This window comes from Cervus elaphus, chromosome 3, assembly GCF_910594005.1.
Source record: "Cervus elaphus chromosome 3, mCerEla1.1, whole genome shotgun sequence".
NCBI classification, from domain to species: Eukaryota; Metazoa; Chordata; class Mammalia; order Artiodactyla; family Cervidae; genus Cervus; species Cervus elaphus.
The window spans coordinates 29,277,723-29,297,615 of NC_057817.1; the positions used below are offsets into that span (position 1 = coordinate 29,277,723).

A 19,893-nucleotide genomic window follows, 5' to 3' on the forward strand; every position below is an offset into this window, starting at 1 on the left:
AGTACATGAACCATGAACTTCCAGATGTTCAAGCTGGATTCAGAAATGGCAGAGGAACTAGAGATCAAATTGCCAACATCTATTGGATCATTGAAAAAGCCAGAGAGTTCCAGAAAAACATCTACTTCTGCTTTATTGACAATGCCAAAGCCTTTGACTGTGTGGATCACAACAAACTGGAAAGTTCTGAAAGAGATGGGAATACTAGACCACCTGACCTGCCTCCTGAGAAACCTGTATGCAGGTCAGGAAGCAACAGTTAGAACTGGACATGAAACAACAGACTGATTCCAAATCAGGAAAGGAGTATGTCAAGGCTGTATATTGTCACCCTGCTTATTTAACTTATATGCAGAGTACATCATGCAAAATGCCAGGCTGGATGAAGCACAAGCTGGAATCAAGATTGCCAGGAGAAATATCAATAACCTCAGATATGCAGATGATACCAATCCTTATGGCAAAAAGCAAAGGAGAACTAAAGAGCCTCTTGATGAAAGTGAAAGAGGAGAGTGAAAAAGTTGGCTTAAAACTCAGCATTCAGAAAATTAAGATCATGGCATCCAGTCCCATCACTTCATGGCAAATAGAAGGAGAAACAGTGGAAACAGTGACAGACTTTATTTTGGGGGGTTCCAAAATCACTGTAGATGGTGACTGCAACCATGAAATTAAAAGACGCTTGCTCTTTGGAAGAAAAGTTATGACCAACCTAGACAGCATATTAAAAAGCAGAGACATTACTTTGCCAACAAAGGTCCCTCTAGTCAAAGCTATGATTTTTCCAGTAGTCATGTATGTATGTATGTCATGTATGTATGTGAGAGTTGGACTATAAAGAAAGCTGAGTGCAGAAGAATTGATGCTTTTGAACTGTGGTGTTGGAGAAGACTCTTGAGAGTCCCTTGGACTGCAAGGAGATCCAACCAGTCCACTCTAAAGGAAATCAGCCCTGAATATTCATTGGAAGGACTGATGTTGAAGCTGAAACTCCAATACTTTGGCCACCTGATGCGAAGAACTGACTCATTTGAAAAGACCTTGATGCTGGGAAAGATTGAAGGCAGGAGGAGAAGGAGATGATAGACAATGAGATGGTAGGGTGGCATCGCTGACTTGGTGGACATGAGTTTGAGCAAGCTCTGGGAGTTGGTGAAGGACAAGGAAAACTGGAGTGCTGCAGGCCATGGAGTCACAAAGAGTCGGACATGACTGAGTGACAGAACTATTATGCTAAAGGCTTCAGTTGAATGAAATTGGTAGGGCTAGTGGTAAAAAACCTGCCTGCCAATGCAGGTAGATGTAAGAGATGTGGGTTTGATCCCTGGGTTGGGAAAATACCCTGAAGGAGGGCATGGCAACCCACTCCAGAATTCTTACCTAGAGAATCCCATGGACAGAGGAGCCTGGTGGGCTATGGTCCATAGGGTCACAAAGAGTCGGACACTAGTGAAGTGACTTAGGACACACTCACAAGAATTTACTGGTCAAGATTTCCTTTGACATATGGAAACCATTGAATAGACGCCAGAATTTCAAGACAGTTAAATCAGATAGATTCTGCCAAAACAGCTTTGCCTAGTTGGACTGATAGATTCTTCATGCTTTCTGCTCAGCCATTTCCCTGGTATCACCCCTCTTGCCTGATATTTTTTTTTTGAACTTTTTTTTTAAAGACCAGTTCTGGGTCTTGCTGCACATAGGCTTTGTCAAGTTGCTACCAGTGGGGTCTACTCCTTGTTGTGACACGTGGGCTTCTCATTGCAGTGTCTTCTCTTGTTGCAGAGCATAGGCTCTAGGTGCGCGGCCTGCAGCTGTTGCAGCATGTGGGCTCAGTAGTTGCGTTGTGCAGGCTCTAGGGGAAGACGCAGTAGTTGTGGAGCAGGGGCTTAGTTGCTCTGAAACACGTGAAGTCTTCCCAGACCAGGGATTGAACCTGTGTCCCCTGCACCACCAGGGAAGTCCCTTGTCTGTTACTTTTCAATCAAGTATCAGATATTATAAATTTTATCTTATTAGGTGTTGGGTATTTTTTTTTCTAATCCTATAAATATTCTGAACTTTGAGAACTTAGTTAAGTTATGCAGAAGTATTAATAGCTTGAGCCTTTTTAACCTTCCTTTTGTGCATTCTTATGGGAGGAAAAGAAATAGCAGCATTTTGTTGTTGTCTGTCACTCCGTCCTGTCTGACTCTTTGCAAATCCATGGTCTGCAGCCTGCCAGGCTTCCTTGTCCTTCACCATCCCCCAGAGTGTGCTCAAACTTATGTCCATTGAGTTGATGATGCCATCCAACCATCTCATCCTCTGTCACCCCCTTTTCCTCCTGCCTTCAATCTTTCCCAGCTGTTATGCCCGATGTCCGAATCCCCAAGCGGGAAGAGAGAGAAGGCTTCCAAGACAATGCAACTCGCGAAAAAGGGAAGTTTATTACTGTCTCGAGCCAGGGCTTTCTGCCACAAACATCACAGTGGTGCAGGGTCAGAAAGCGCCGAGCTCAAGCTTGTTACACAAATTTATAAGATATGCAAAAGCGGTTAGTAGCTGGCTTAAGAGGATTGGTTACATGTTTGCAAAGCAATTCTATTGGTACAGACTTTCGCGGGCTTTTCAGCTCTCCCTTTGTTCTTACTGGGCGCATATTGATTGGCTGGCTCCAGGTTACCTGATGGGGGTAGGGAATCTTACCATTTCGGGGGAAGCTAAAACTTAGGTCCAGGCCGCCCGTCATGGTATTAACCCTGGCAGCCTCACACCAGCATCAGGGTCTTTTCCAATCAGTTGGCTCTTCAAATCAAGTGACCAAAGTATTGGAGCTTCAGCTTTAGCATCAGTCTTTCCAATGAATATTCAGGGTTGATTTCCTTTAGGATTGACTGGTTTGATCTTGCTATCTAAGGGACCCTTAAGAGTCTTTTCCACACATGCCTCTGACCATTCCTCAGGTTTCTTTTCTTCAGCCTCCACATTACATTCCAGCACCTCGGAGCTCTGTGTTTCTCAGGCAAGAATACTGTAGTGAGTTGTCGTTTCCTTCTCCAGGGGATCTTCCCAGCCCAGGGATGGAACCTGCCTCTCTTTCATTGGCAGGCAGATTCTTAACTACTGAGCCACCTGGGAAGCCTGCAACAACATTTAATCTCTCACAATTTAAAGGTCAGAAATTCTAGAGGTCTGAAATCTGCAAATCCCTGGGCTGACTGTCAGCAGGGCTATACTCTCTCTAGACTCTCTCTGAGAATCCATTCCTTGTGTCTTGCAGTTTCTTGTAGCTGCTGTCATTCCTTGGCTGTGGCCACATCACTCCAATCTCCAGCTTTCAATCTCTCTCTGCTCCATCTTCGCATTGAACCTTCTCCTATATGTCTAAATATTGCCCCTTCTGCCTCCATTTTATAAGGACACACGTGACCTTGCAATAGGGTTCTCCTAGATAATCCAGGATAATCTCTCCACTCCACGATCATAAATTTAATCACACCTGCAAGACCCTTTTTTCATATAAGGTAACATTTACACATTCCAGAAAGGGAGTAAGACACTGTGGGACCCTCCCTGGTACAAATCCTTTCCATAGCCCCAGTTTCTTATTTGCAGGAAAAAAGGCTTCAGCCTCCTTGACCTTCCCTGTGTTCCAAAGGGCAGATTCAAATAGTTGCTAATCAGGGAAGGGAGGGAATTTAGAAACAAAGGAGGAGCAGTCTAGGCACAACAGTGCAGCCTGGGGGCAGGTCAGGTTCCTCCTCAAGAAATATTCATAATAATCCTTCTGCAGGCAGTAAGGCCTCTGCCCAGGTGGAGGGTGGTAACTTAAGGCTGAGCACAAGATTCCTAGAGTACTGCCCTGTTATCATACCACCAAACAATCAGAAGTCACACACACTGCAGCCCTCACCCCCAATTTTGCCTATAAAAACTTCTCCCCCCAAACCATTGGAGAGTTATGGGTTTCTGAGCAGGAGCCACCCTTTCTCCCTGCTTGACCCTGCAGTAAACCTTTTTCTGTTCCAACATTTCCATTTGTTTGGCCTCACTGTGTGTTGGGCAGGTGAACTTGTGTTTGCTAACAATATTTTTGCAGGAGGGTCATCATTCAGTTTACTATAGTGTTAAAAGCATAGAGACTAAAATTCAGGATAGTATTTATCTTTGGACATTGGGAAAGCGATGCAGTTGATATTGGGAACACAGGAAACTTTAAGGATTTTCTCTTTCTTCAGCTGGAGAATAGATGCATGCATGCATGCTAAGTTGTTTCAGTTGTGTACAACTCTTTTCGACCCTCTGGACTGTAGCCTATCAGGCTCCTCTGTCCATGGGATTCTCCAGGTAAGAATACTGGAGTGGGTTGCCATATGTTCATTTTGTTGTTGTAGGAAGGAAGACCCCTTCCAGCACCCTGAGAGTGGCTCTTGTCTAACACTCAGAGACGAACTGTTTGAGGAGATGCATGTGCTGACAAAGCAAGTGGCTTTATTGGAAAGGGCACCCCAGCGGAGAGCACCAGGGTAGGGGAACCCAGGAGAACTGCTCTGCTTTGTGGCTGACAGTCTCAGGTTTTATGGTGATGGCGTTAGCTTCTGGGTTGTCTTTGGCCAATCATTCTGACTCAGGGTCCTTCTTGGTTGTTCACAAATTGCTCAGCCAAGACGGATGCCAGCGAGAAGGATTCTGGGAGGTAGCAGTACAGGTGGTGTCTCCTTTTGACCTTTTTTGAACCTTTCTGGTTGGTGGTGGCTTGTTGGTTCCATGTTCCTTACCAGGATCTTCTGTCCTAAAACAATTCACACTAATGGTGCTTGGCCAGGGTGGGCAGTTTCAGTCAGTGTGCTTTCCCTAGCACTGCTATTGTTATTATCTGCCTCTCAGATTCTATCCTGCTCTGGGTTATGGTGCTTTCTCTACCCATCTTCTTACTTTGACCCTTTCACCCCTGTGGCACATGTTTCTAACATGTCTGTCTGGTGACAGACGCCAGGCTCTTCTGTCCTCCACCATCTCCTGGAGTTTGCTCAAATTCAAGTCCATTGAGTTGGTGATGCTATCTAACCATCTCATCCTCTGCTGCTCCCTTCTCCTTTTGCCTTCAATATTTCCCAGCGTCAGGGTCTTTTTCTCTTCACATTAGGTGGACAAAGTATTGGAGCTTCAGCTTCAGCATCAGTTTTTCCAGTGAAGAAGGGTGTGGCACATAGTAAGCACTTAATAACCTGGTAGCACTTAAAGTGTTTACCATGTTATGTATGGTATAAATTTATCTATAGATTATCTCATTTAATCCCCAGAATGATTCAACAGGGATAGGTATTACTATTAATCTTATTTCATGGATGAGGAAACTGACAATATTTGACGCTGGCCTAAAGGTCATGGTTGTTACACATAGTGGGTCCTGGAATCAAATCCAAGTACTCTGTGATTCTACTGCCTTTTAAAAAAATTAAGGTAAAATTCACCCTTTTTGGTGTACTATTTGAGAACTCTGACAAAGACATATAGATGTGTAATCACCACCAAAATTCAGATTGAAAACAGTTCTAACTCCTTGAAAAATCCCCTTACACCCTTCCGTGGCCACCCTTTTCCTGGCTGATAGCCTCCTGAAACCATTAGTCTTCTGTGCTTATCGTTTTCCTTTCCTGAATGCCATACAAATGGAATCATACCCTATGTCACTTGAATCTACCACTAGTTGAAAGATACTTGAGTTGTTTCTAGTTTGGAGCAATTATGAATAAAGTCACTATAAACATTCTATGTATGAATTCTTTTATAAACATAAGTTTTCATCTCTTGACTAAATACCTAGAAATGGTATTGCTAGGTCCTGTGGTAGCATACATTTATAGGAAATTCCCAAACTGTTATCTTAAATGGCTTTACTATTTTGCATTCCCATCAGAAAACTGTAAGAGTTCCAGTTGCTCTTCATCCTTGTCTGTACTTAGTATTGTCACCATTTATTTAGATCTTCTTGATTTCTTTCATCAATGGTTTTGTAATTTTCAATGTATAATTTTCTTGTTAGATTTGTAAATATTTCTTTTTTTTTTCTTATTTCATGTTTTTAGTACAATTGCAGATGATAGTTTTATTAAATTTCAAATTCTAATTGTTTATTGCTAGTGTATAGAAGTATGATTTTGATTTTTATATACTGGCAGCTTTTTAAAAATATATTCCTTTGGGAATTTTTACACAGTTTTTTGTTTAATTTTTGGTTTATTTTTGGTTTTGTTTGATGTGTGAATCGAAACCTTTTTATTTCTCCTTTTCCAATCAATATTCTTTTATTTCCTTTTTTTACCTTTTTGCATTGGGTAGGACCTTGATAAAAGATTGAATAAAAAGGAATCCTTACAGCAATTTAGGCTTTCACCATTAAGTATAATGCTAGCTGTAAATTTTTTGTAAATGTTCATCAGCTTGGGGAAGTAATCCTTATTCCTAATTTGTTATAGAATAAAAACAAATCATGAATGAATGTTGAGTTTTGTCAACTGCTTTCTCTGCATCTATTGAGAGATCATATGCTTCTTCTTCGTCTGTTGATATGGTTATTTACACTTATTAATTTTCCAGTTTTGAAACAGCCTCATGTTCTAATAATAAACCCCACTTGTTCATACTGTTTTATTTTTAGTACATTGTTTGATCTGATTTCTAATATTTTGTTAAGCATTTTTGTGACTGTGTTGATAAAGAATATTGATATAGTTTATTTTTTTATGTCTTTATCAGGTGTTGGCATCAGGATAATACTGGCCTCAAAGAATAAGTTGGGAAATGTTTTTCCCACTTCAGATTTCTGGAAAAATTTATGAGCAACTGGTTAGCTTGCAGTGTACTCTTCATCACTTGACCTAGCAAACTCTGTCCCGGTTCTCCTGTATATCTGACAAATTATTTGTTGCAACTGGATCTTCTGTTTCTTATTGCAACATTTCCAGCACCTAACATCTGATTACTCCTTTTATATATGAAAACATTTTTGTCTAATTTTAATTGTGGTAGAATACACATAACATAAATTTTACCATCTTAATCATTTTTAAATATACAGTTCAGTACTACTAAGTATAATCACATTGTCATGCAATAAACATCCAGAACTTTTTCACTTTTTCTTTTTTTGCAGCACTGCACAGCCCTTGCAGTGAGAGAGTGGAGTCCTAACCACTGGACCACTGGGGAATTTCCTCAGAGCTTTTTCATCTTCCAATACCCTATTTCCTTCTTCCCTCTAACCTTTGGAAACCACCATTTTACTTATTTTTGTAAATTCAACTAGTCTAGATGCCTCATATTAGTGAAATCATACAGTATTTTTTAAAAATGTAGACCATTTTTAAAGTCTTTATTGAATTTATTATAATACTTCTGTTTTTTTATGTTTCCGGTTTTTGGCTGAGAGGCATGTGGGATCTTAGCTCTCCAATCAGGGATGGAACCCATACCCTCTGCACTGGAAGGAGAAATCATAACCACTGGACCACCTAGAAAGTCCCCAGTATTTGTTTTTTATGACTGATTTGTTTCACTTAGCTTAATGTCTTTTTTTGGGGGGGAGGGGTTGCTGTGCTGGGTCTTCATTTTGATGACCACACTTCTCTAGTTGTGGTGCACAGGCTTAATTGCCCCAAGACATGTTCAATCTTAGTTCCTTGAACAGGGATCAAACCCACTTTACCTGCATTTGAAGGCAGATTATTTTTTAAACTTTTATTTGCATTTATTTTTTGCAGCATTTATTCCTGGGCCATAGGTTTTTGTTTCTTCAGTTTTGAAGGCAGATTCTTTTTTTTTTTTTTTTGAAGACAGATTCTTAACCACTGAACTACCAGGGAAGTTCCAACTTAGCTTAATGTCTTATAGTTTAACCACATGTGTGCTCAGATGCTCAGTTATGTCTGACTCTTTGCGACCATATGGACTGTAGCCTGCCAGGCTCCTCTGTCCATGGAATCTACTGTTTCAGAATTCCTTTCCTTTTTAAGGCTGAATAATGTTTCAATGTAAATATAGTCTACATTTTGTTATCCATTCAGCTGTCAATGCACACTTGGGTTGCTTCTATCTCTTGGCTATTGTGTGTAATACTATTATGAACATAGGTGTATGACTATCTGTTAGGGTGCCTGTTTTCAGTTATTTTGGGTATATACTCAGAAGTAGAATTGCTGGATCATATGGTAATTCTATTTTAATATTTTGGGGAGCTGCAAATGCAGTTTTCATTGTGGCTGCACTATTTTAGATTCCCACAAATAGTGCACAGGAGTTTCAATTTTCACATCCTTACCAATATTTGTTACTTTCTATTTTTTGCTTGTTCATTTGTTTTTCATAGTAGCCACCTAAATGGGTATGAAGTGATTTCATTGTGGTTTTGATTTGCATTTATCTAATGATTAGTGGCTTAAAGCTCAACATACAGAAAACTAAGATAATGGCATCCAGTCCCGTCACTTCATGGGAAATAGATGGGGAAACATTGGAAACAGTGTCAGACTTTATTTTTGGGGGCTCCAAAATCACTGCAGATGGTGGTGATTGCAGCCATGAAATTAAAAGATGCTTACTCCTTAAAAGGAAAGTTATGACCAACCTAGATAGCGTATTCAAAAGCAGAGACATTACTTTGCCAACAAAGGTCCGTCTAGTCAAGGCTACAGTTTTTCCAGTGGTCATATATGTATGTGAGAATTGGACTATAAAGAAAGCTGAGCACCAAAGAATTGATGCTTTCGAACTGTGGTTTTGGAGAAAACTCTTGAGAGTCCCTTGACTGCAAGGAGATCCAACCAGTCCATCCTAAAGGAGATCAGTCCTGGGTGTTCATTGGAAGGACTGATGCTAAAGCTGAAACTCCAGCTAAAGCTGAAACTTTGGCCACCTCATGTGAAGAGTTGACTCATTGGAAAAGACCCTGATGCTGGGAGGGATTGGGGGCAGGAGGAGAAGGGGATGACAGAGGATAAGATGGCTGGATGGCATCACCAACTCAATGGGCATGGGTTTGTGTGGACTCCGGGAGTTGGTGATGGACAGGGAGGCCTGGTGTGCTGCGGTTCATGGGGTCGCAAAGAGTTGGACATGACTGAGCGACTGAACTGAACTGAATGATTAGTCATATTGAACTTTTATTCATATGTTTGTTGGCCATTGATGCTGTTGTTGTTCAGTTGCTAAGTTTTGTCCAACTCTTTGCGACCCCACGGACTGCAGCACGCCAGCCTTCTCTGTCCTTCACTATCTCCTGGAGTTTACTCCAACTCATATACTTTAAGTTGGTGATGCCATCCAACCATCTCATCCTCTGTTGCCCCCTTCTCCTCTTGCCCTCAATCTTTCCCAACACCAGGGTCTTTTCTAATAAGTCGACTCTTCACAACAGGTGGCCAAAGTATTGGAGCTTCAGCTTCAGCATCAGAACTTCCAATGAATATTCAGGGTTAATTTCCTTTAGGATTGACTGGTTTGATCTCTTGGCTGTCCAAGGGACCCTCAAGAGTCTTCTCCAGCACCACAGTTCAAAAACATCAATTCTTCAGCACTCAGCCTTCTTTATGGTTCAACTCTCACATCCAAACATGACTACTGAAGAAACCATAGCTTTGCCTATACGGCCCTTTGTCAGCAAAGTAATGTCTCTGTTTTTTAATATGCTGTCTAGGTTTGTCATAGCTTTTCTTCCAAGGACCAAGGGTCTTCATTTCGTGGCCACTATACATCTTTTTTGAATGTCTATTCAAGTTCTTTTCCCATTTATGAATTGGGTTATTTACTTATTTGATGTTGAGTTGTAAGAATTCTTTATATATTGTAGTATTGACCCTTCATTAGATATATGATTTGCATATTTTTTCCCCACTCCATAGGTTGTCTTTTTACTCTGTTAATTGTGTTCTTTGATGCAGACAGGTTTTAAATCTTGATTTGCTGGCTCAGTGGTAAAGCATCCGCCTGCAATGCAGAGATGTGGTTTCATTCCTTGGGTTGGGAAGATCCCCTGGAGAAGGAAATGGCAATCCACTCCAATATTCTTGCCTGGAAAATTCCATGGACAGAGGTGCCTGGCAGGCTACAGTCCATGGGGTGGCAGAAGAGTTGGACAGGACTTAGCGACTAAACAATCTATTTTCACTTTTGTTGCCTGTACTTTTGGTACCAAATTCAATGTCATGAAGCTTTTCTCTCTATGTTTTCTGTTTTATAGTTTTAGGTCTTATGCTTAGGTTTTTTTTTTCATTTTAAGTTAATATTTGTATATGGTATAAGACAAGAGTCCTACTTCATTCTTGCGTGGGGGTATCCAGTTTTCCCAACATCATTTGTTGACAGATTGTCCCCTCCCATTGAAAAACCTTGACACTCTTGTCAAAAATTATTTGACCAGGGACTTCCCTAGTGGTCCAATGGCTAAGACTCCACACTCCCAATACAGGGGATCAGGGTTCAATCCCTGGTCAGGGAACTAGATCCCACATTCCCCAACTGAGAGTCCGAGTTCCACAACTAAAGATCGCCCATGCTGCAGAAGATCCAAGTTTCCAAGTGCCACAACTAAGACCCAGCACAGCCAAATAAAATTTTTTTTAAGTTAAAAAAAATTATTTAACCATATGAGTGAAAGTTTGTTTCTGGGCTTTGTATTTTATATGTCTCTTATAATTAAAATATGCCATTTAACTACTGTAAATTTACAATAATAATTGAAAGTGAGACATATGAGATCTCCAACTTCATTCTTCAAGACTGTTTTGGGTATTTGGGGTTCCTTGAGATTCCACATGAATCCTAAAGATGTACTTCTATTTCTGCAAAAAATATCATTGAGGTTTTGCTAAGGAGTGCACTATCTGTAGATTCGTTCAATAGTATTAATGTTTTAACATTATCTTTCACCTCCTTGGTTGTTTATTATGAATAATTTTATTATTTTGATGCTACTGTAAGTAGAATTGCTTTCTTAATTTCCTTTTCAGATTTTAAAAAAGTTTTTATTTGAAATTTTTTTATTAAAAAAAAACGTATTTATTTTGGCTGTGCTGGGTCTTCGCTGCTGCATGCGGACTTTCTCTAGTTGTGATGCACAGGCTTCTCATTGCAGTGGCCTTTCTTGTTTGGAGCACAGGCTCTAGGGTGCATGGTCTCAAGTAGTTGGGATGCTAGCGCTTAGTTGCCCTGCGGCATGTGGAATCTTCCCAAGCCAGGGATCAAACCTGTGTCCCCTGTGTTGGCAGGCAGATTCTTAACCACTGAACCACCAGGGAAGTCCACAATTGATTTTTTAAGTTCAATTTATTTCAACTAAACTAAAAAATAAAAATTAGTTCACCCGCTTTTCACACCATCCCTACCCCCACCTCTGGTAACAACCAAATTTTTCTCTGTAGCTATGAACTTGGTTTTATTTTAGATTTCACATGTGAGAAAGATCATATGGTATTTCTCTTCCTCTGACTTATTTCTCTTAGTGTAATGCCCTCAAAGTCCATCCATGTTGTTGCAAATGGAAAACCTTTATCTTTTTCTACAGATGAATAATATTTCATTGTATATTTGTGTAGGTGTATATATACACACATTTGTCTGTTCATTATTGATGGATGCTTGGATCATTTCCATATTTTGGCTATTGTAAATAATGCTACAGTGAACATGGGAGTACATATTTGTTTTCTAATTACTATTTTTGTTTTCTATAGATAAATACCCAAAAGTGGAATTCCTGGATCATATTGTAGTTCTATTTTTAATTTTTTGAGGAACCTCCATTGTTTTCCATAGTTATTGTTATTCAGTCACTAAGTCATGTCTGACTGTTTGTCACCCCATGGCTCCTCTGTCCTCCACTATCTCCCAGAGTTTTCTCAAACTCATTTCCATTGAGTTGGTGATGCTATCTAGCCATCTCATCTCCTGCTGCCCCCTTCTTTTGCCTTCAATCTTTCCCGGCATCAGGGTCTCCAGGGAATCAGCTCTTAGCATCAGGTGGCCAAAGTATTGGAGCTTCAGCTTTTTTTTCCCATAGTGGCTGCACCAACTTACATTCCCACCAACAATGCATGAGGATTTCCTTTTCTCCACATCCTTGCGAACATTAACAAGTGTTATTGTTTCCATTCTTTTTGATAACAGTCATCTAACAGATGTGTGGTACATTTCGTGATTTGCATTTTCCTGATGGTTAATGACAGTAATTACTTTACGTACCCATTGAACATCTATATGTCTTTGTTGGAAAAATGTCTATGTAGATCTTCTGTCCATGTTTCAATCAGATTCTTTGGGTTTTTGCTATTGAGTTGTATCGAGTTCTTTATATATTTTGAATATTACCCCCTTATCAGACATATAGTTTGCAAATATTTTCCCCCACTCTGTAGGTTGCTTTTTCATTTTGTTGGTGGTTTCCTTTGCTGTGAAGACACTATTTAGTTTGATGCAGTCCTACTTGTTTAGTTTTGCTTTTGTTACCTTTGCTATTGGTGTGAAATCCAAAAAATTATCACCAAGAGCAATGCCAAGGAGATTACTGCCTATGTGTTTTCTTCAGGAATTTTTATAGTTTGAGGTCTTACATTCAAGTTATTCATCCATTTTGAGTTAATTTTTAGGCATGGTGTAAGATAGCAATCCCTAGTTTCTTTCTTCTGTATGTGGCTGCCCAGTTTTTACAGCACCATGTATTGAAAAGACTGTCCTTTCCCCAGTGTATATTCTTGGCTCCTTTTTTGTAAATTTACCGTATGTGTGTATGGGTTTATTTTCCGTTGATCTGTGGGTCTGTTTTTATGCCAATATCATATTGTTTTAAGTTCTATAACTTTGTACTATTGTTTGAAATCAAGGAGCTCCAGCTTTGTTCTTCTTTCCCAGTATTGCTTTAGCTACTCAGAGTCTCTTACGATTCCATACAAATTTTACGGCTTTTTGTTCTATTTCTATAAAAAATGTTATTGGAATTTTGAAAACGATTGCTTTCAATGTGTAGACTGCTTTGGGTGGTATGAACATTTTAATTCTTAGGAGAATTAACAATATTAATTCCTCACTTCTTTCATTTATGTCTTTCATTTCCAATATATAGGTCTTTCACCTCAATTAAATTTATTGCCAGGTATTTTTTTGGATGCAATTGTAAATGGGATCATTTTCTTAATTTCTCTTTCTGATAGTTCATTATTAGTATATAAAAATTAAACATATCTATTTATTTATTAGGCTGCATCAAGTCTTAGTTTTGCAGGATCTTCGTTGTGCCATGTGGAATCTTTTGTTGTAGTGCATGGACTTTCTAGTTGTGGCATGTGGGCTGCAGAGCGTGCAGGCTCAGTAACTGTGGGCCATAGGCTAGGTTGCTCAGTGTCATGTGGGATCTTAGCTCCCTGACCAGTGATCAAATGCATGTCCTTGCATTGCAAGGTGGATTCTCAACTACTGTACCATCGGGGAAGTCCCAGAAAATTAAACATGTTTTTTTATGTGTGTGATTTGCATGTGTGTGTGTGTGTGTGTGTGTGTGATTTTGTATCCTGCAACTTTGCTGAATTTATTTATTTCTCCTAACAGGTATGGGGTGTGTGTGTGTGTGTGTGTGTGTGTGTGTGTGTGTGAGCTTTAGAGTTTTCAACATATAAGATCATATCATCTACAAACAAATATTTTTTTTTTCTTTTCCAATTTTGATTTTTTCAAATTTATTTTTCTCCCGAATTACTCTGGCTAGGACTTCCAGTAATATGTTGAATAGAACAGATGAGAGTTGGGATCCTTTACTTGTTCCTAATCTTAAAGGAATAACTTTCAGATTTTCACCTTTCACTATGATGTTAGCTGTGGGCTTGTCAATATATGACATTTATTATATTGACATTTATTATATTATATTTTCCCTTTACACCTGCTTTGCTGAGAGCTTTCATCATGAAAGGGTGTTGACTTTTGTCACATGCTTTTTCTGTATCAGTTGAGATGATCATATGATTTTCCCTTCATTTTGTTAATTTGGTGTATTTCATTCATTGATTTTCACATGTTGAACCATTTTTGTATCCCTGGAATAAATCCCACGTGATTGCGGTATATAATTCTATTAATATGGTGCTAATTCTATTTAGCATTTTGTTGAGGATTTTTGCAACAAAATTTATAGAGATGTTGATCTGTAGTGGGTTTTTTTTTCTTTTTGCAATATCTTTTTTTTTAGTATATGTGCTGCCGAAGCGAGCACTTTTTGCAATATCTTTATCCATCTTGATATGAGGGTAATTCTGGCCACAAAGAATGAATTGAAAAGAGTTCTTTTTCCATTCTGTGGGAGAATATATGAGAAGTTGGTAATACTTTTTCCTTAATCACCATGTTATGTGTTAGTTGGTAATGTTATTCTTCATCACTTGGCTTATCAAACTTTGTCTCTGCTCTCCTGTATTTCTGACTTAATTTACTGCAACTGCATTCTCTATTTATGACTGCAGTAATTCTAGCACCTAACGTTTGATTACACTTTTGGCATGGCGATTTGGCTTGCAAAATCCAAATCTCACTGCTGTTGTAAGGAGTGTAGAGGAAGTTAGGTTTATCTGAAGTCAAATTGAGAAAGTAATTGATAAATTTGGGAAAGATGGAGCAGTTGTTCTCCATCTATCAGATTTACTGTGCCCTTTTAAAATATTTTTAACTTTCCTTTTGTTCCTCTGAAGTGAACTTCCTAGATAAAATATCTACTCTCATACTTTAAAAAATTAATATATGAAGGTAAATAAAAGTGCTAAATTTAATAACATGCATTTCAATGTGTAAATTCTAAGTCAAACTTCACTAGAAGACATTACAAAGATGTAGCAGAGGCTTGCATCTTTATGCAGTATTAAAATAAATATGACAGCTATGAATATAGGCTGAAACAAATGCAGGTTTATTGCAGTGACAATACATACTATTAACAATAGTGCATTGCTGGTTGGTACTGTGGTGAAAATTTTATTGGTGAATGGTGAAATTTTATTGGAGAAATCCTAAAGAACATTTTCCTTTGATTTGCATAATATTTGCATTCCTGGAAATTTCAGTAAGCAATTAAACTTGGTAAGAACTTACTTTTCATTTATACTTTAAAAAGAGTAAGTTTCTAGGCTCAGATAATTATAAACAAATTTTATGTAACCTATGTGAATATCCCATTGGATAGTGAAAATTTATGCAGGATGAGCCAATTGTTAAATATGTGTACTGTCCATTGCACATAGGGTGGGCTGGCACAACTTAGCACCCTTTACTAAGTACAATGTCTTCCCTTCCATTCATTGTTACAACCAAAAGTGCTTCTTTTCTTTGGCAGATATTATGACCTTTTTTTTTTTAAGCTTATATATTTATCTTTATTTTTTGGCTATGGCGGGTCTTCGTTGCTATGCATGGGCTTTCTCTAGTTGCGGTGGTGGGATGGGGGTTCTACTCTCTGTTGCAGTGTGTGAGCTTCTCATTGCAGTGGCTTCTCTTCTCGTGGGGCATGGGCTCCAGGCGTGCAGGCTTCAGTAGTTGCAGCACATAGGTTCTGTAATTGCAACTCGGGGGCTCTAGAGTAGTGGCTCAGTAGAAGGCTCAAGGGCTTAGTTGCTCTGCAGCATGTGTGATCTTCTGGGACCAGGGATTGCACTGGTGTCTCTTGTATTGCAATGCAGATTCTTAACCACTGAACCACCAGGGAAGTTTACCTCTCTCTCTTTTTTTTTTTTTTTTGGCTGCCCTGGGTCTTTGTTGCTTTATGTGGGCTTTCTCCAGTTGTGTCAGCGGGGTCTACTCTTGGTTGCAGTGCTAAGGCTTCTCTTGCGGCCAAGCACGGGCTCTAGGAGCACGGGCTTCAGTGATTGTAGAACCCGGGCTCAGTAGTTGCAGTTCCAGGGCTCTGGAGTAGGGGCTCAGTAGCTGTGGTGCACGAGGTTAGTTGATCTGCTGCATGTGGACTCTTCCTGGACCCAACATCAAACCCATGTCCCCTGCATAAGGAGGCAGATTCCTATCCACTGTACCACCAGGAAGTCCCATAAATTTCTAAATGCCATATATGAGGCAGTAATTACCCCCATTGAGAACTACTAGGATAAAGTGATGAACAGAAGAAATTTACTGATAGATTCTTGAGGAGGGGAAATAATGAAATAAAAGTCATGTTGTGGAATATTCCAATAGCTGCTTTCCAGGTGTAAGGGTTAATTTTTTAAAAAGTAACTTCCTTTAATTAGTTTGTTTATAGCAGGCACAGTCTATAAGGCATTTCACACATGCTACATGTTTCAGATCAACCGTGAACTTAGCATCTCCATTATTTTACAGATGAATCATGATTGTAGAAAATAATTTTTTAAAGAGTTATCTTTTTAAAAATAATTTTTATTTATTTTTCAGCTGTTCTGGGTCTTCGTTGCTGTGAGGGCTTTCTCCTGTTGCAGCAAAAGGAGGGCTATTCTCTAGTTTGAGGCTTCTCATTGAGGTGGCTTCTCTTGTGGAGCATGGGCTCTACAGAGAGGGAACTTCAGTAGTTGTGGTGTATGGGCTTACTGCCCTATGGCATGTGGAATATTCCCAGACCAGGGATCAAACCCATGTCCCCTACATTGGCAGGCAGATTCTTAACCACTGGATCATCAGGGAAGTCCACTAAAAGTCATTTTAAGGAGGAAGCTAGAGTTAGAATCCAGATATAGTTTCAAACCAAATATTCTTTTCATTATATCATAGAAATTCTAGGGTGAAGGCAGAGAAAAAAAAATTAAGAGAAAAATCTTAGACTTATAGAAAAATTAGAATTAAAAAGCCTTTGATTAGAGAGCTTTATAGTACTATCACTGACATTCTAGGAAGAAAGCTGATCAAATCTTATTGTCAAACAGGATTTATTATTATAATCCCCCTTCTTATTCTTTTAGCATCTTAATATGCAGCTGACAGACATAATGCAAAATGTGAAGCGTATAATAGATCGCTATACTATGTATGAGAATATGCATGCTGGAAGGAAAATATCCCTTACAGAACGTAAGAAACAGAAAGGAAGTTTGCTGGAGAAAATAACTGCTTGTGCTAAGACTGCTGAAATTAAAAACAAGACTCTTGCCTACATTCTGGCCTGGTTGGAAGAATGGAGTAAGTTTCCAGAAGTGATTTAAAGTTAATGAAAAACCTACAGAACAGAATTATAAGAAATATTGAAGGATTAGAAGGCTAAAGAAGGAAAGGCTAAGATGGTTAAACAGTTGCTCTCTGTTTCAGGAAGAATAAAATAAGGAAAACAAGTTTGCTCACTTAGCATGCTCCTGCCCACTGTCTCAATGCTTCCTAGTCCCTTGCCTGGAACATTTACTACCAGGTAGCCACATGGTTCATTCTCTGCTTACACCTCACTTTAAAATGAGGTGTTCTCTGACCATCCCCATTCTCTACACCCTGGCACTGACTGTTATTCTTTACAATTCTTTATTTTTGTCTATAGCTTTTCTTATCATCTGGCATACTTTATAACTAATAATTAATATTTTTCAAAAGTTTTGTTTGTTTCCTTTCCCTAAAATATAAATAGTAATAAAGTCAGGGAATTTGTTTTATTCAGTGCTGTGTCTTCAGCATCTAGAACAATATATGACAGAGGAGACTCTAGTTGAGTGAAAGAATGAATAAACTAAGAATACAAAAAAGAGAAATTTCGTTTAGTTACAAGAAATCTCATATAACAGGGGTTATGAAGTACTAGAAAACTTACCAAGGAAGTTAATTGGGGTTTTAATCCCCAGTATTAAGGCATATATTCACATTTTAGATCTTTATCCCTGATATCAGGGGATTAAACCAATTAGACACATTTTAACTATATTTTAAGCATATTTTCATGCCCAAGATTTACTATTCAGTCTTCTATTCCAAGTCTTTTCTTTTTCATTTCTTCACAGAGAAAAGCCTCAGAATAGAAATAAGTATAAGATATCTGTATTTCCCAATACTACAAAATTGAGTAGGTAGGCAATATTGTAAGCCTATATGGTTATAATTATTTTTCTGCACAAAAGTAATTTTTTTTACTCTCTTCAAGATGTCACTTTGTCTGAGATTACTGAAATTGATATTGACGAACACCATCACTGTTTAGCACAAATGGAGATGTTACCAGAAACGTTCAAAGCTATTGAGAACAATATCAAGATACTAAGCAGAATTAGTATGTATTTGCTTGAAGAAAAGAAGAAACAAAAGAAAAAAACAGGTAACAGTGCTCTAAGACATTGGATATAGATATTACTTTTTCTAAAAAACAGCTTTATTGAGGTATAATTTACATACCATAAAGTTTACCCACAATAGTTGTATAATTCAATGGCTTTTAATATACTTAGAGTTGTGCAACTATCACCACAGTCTAACTTTAGAACATTTTATGATCCACAAAATATCCCTCAGGCCCATTTGCAGTCAATTCTCATTCTTACCTTCAGCCCCAGACAATCAATAATCTATTTTCTGTCTCAATAAATTTGTGTTTCTTGGATATTTCATAAAATGGAATCATATTTCACATAGTCCTTTATGTCTGGTTTCTTTCATTTAGCATAATGTTTTTGAGGTTCAGCTGTGTTACAGAATGTATTATAGTTTCTTCCTTTCTAGTGCCAATTGTACACCATTGTTTGCATATACCAAACCTTGTTTATCCATTTACCAATTCATTTCCATTGCTCCCACTTTTTCATTTTTTTGAATAATGCCACTGTGAATGCACATGTATGTTTTTGTATGAACATAAATTTTCATTTCTTTTTGGAGATACCTAGGAGCAGAATTTCTATGTCATTTATTTATCTATTGCTGGTAAACATATATTTAACTTTTAAAGAAATTATTAGCTGACTTCCCAAGTGACAACACCATTTCAGTTTTCATCAGCAATGTATTAGGGTTCCACATACTTCACATTTTCAACAACACTAGTTATTGTCTTTTTTTTTTTTTAAGTATAATTGCTTTACAATGTTGTGTTAGTTTCTACTCTTTTTTATTATAGCTTTCCTGATAGGTGTGAAGTGGTTTCTCATTGTGGCTTTAATTTGCATTTCCCTGACTAATGATGTTGAGTACTTTTTCACGTGCTTATTGGTTATTCCTATATCTTCTCTGATGAAATATCTATTCAAATACTTACCCATTTTCATTATCGAGTTTTAAGAGCTCCTTAGATATTCTGGATACAAGTCCTTTTTCCGAAAAATAATTTGCAAATATTTTCTCCCAGTCTGTGGCTTGTCTTTTCATTTTCTTAATGGTGCTTTGAAGCCCAAAAGTTTTTAATTTTGATGAAGTTCCATCAGTTTATCTTTTTTTTTTTCTTATATGGATCATGGTTGTAGTGTTGCATTAAGAACCTTTAATCAGTCAGGGTTCAACTCTGAAAACAGAACCAAATGGAGATTATATTTTATCCATCCATCTATCTAGCACACTGCAATTTGGAACATACTTTGTATTATTTTAATCCTTTTAAATGTAGTGGGACTTGTTTTATAGCCTAGCATATGACCTATTCTGTAAAGCATTCCACGTGTTGTTGAAAAGAATATACACTACATTGTTGTCAGGTAGAGTGTTTTACAGTTTGTTTATATTGTTGTTCTAGTCATATATATATATATATATTCACTGATTTTCTATCTAGATCTATCCATTGAGAGTGGGATATTGAATTTTGCAACTATTATTGTTATTTCTCTTTAATTCTGTCAGTTATCTGCTTCTTGTATTTTAAGACCCGGTTGTTAGGTACACATATGATTATAACTGTGGAGCTTCCTGATGAACGGATGATTTTATTTTTATAAAACGTCCTTTGTTGTCACTAGA

At 38.2% G+C, this 19,893-nt stretch overlaps 2 protein-coding genes across 2 annotated transcripts in view; one reads left to right on the forward strand and one right to left on the reverse strand.

Annotated features, from left to right (window-relative positions):
* Positions 1-19,893, reverse strand: part of LOC122682197 (tubulin alpha-1C chain-like) — a 1,110,822-nt gene that overhangs the window by 109,629 nt on the left and 981,300 nt on the right. The gene's annotated exons all lie outside the window — the stretch shown is intronic.
* The window catches only part of FAM186A (family with sequence similarity 186 member A), a 75,474-nt gene that overhangs the window by 17,767 nt on the left and 37,814 nt on the right, over positions 1-19,893 (forward strand). The window contains exons 2-3 of the mRNA XM_043890912.1: positions 16,938-17,154; positions 18,095-18,265. Of these exons, the coding sequence (XP_043746847.1) occupies positions 16,938-17,154; positions 18,095-18,265 (388 nt within the window). The remainder of the gene's footprint in view (positions 1-16,937; positions 17,155-18,094; positions 18,266-19,893) is intronic.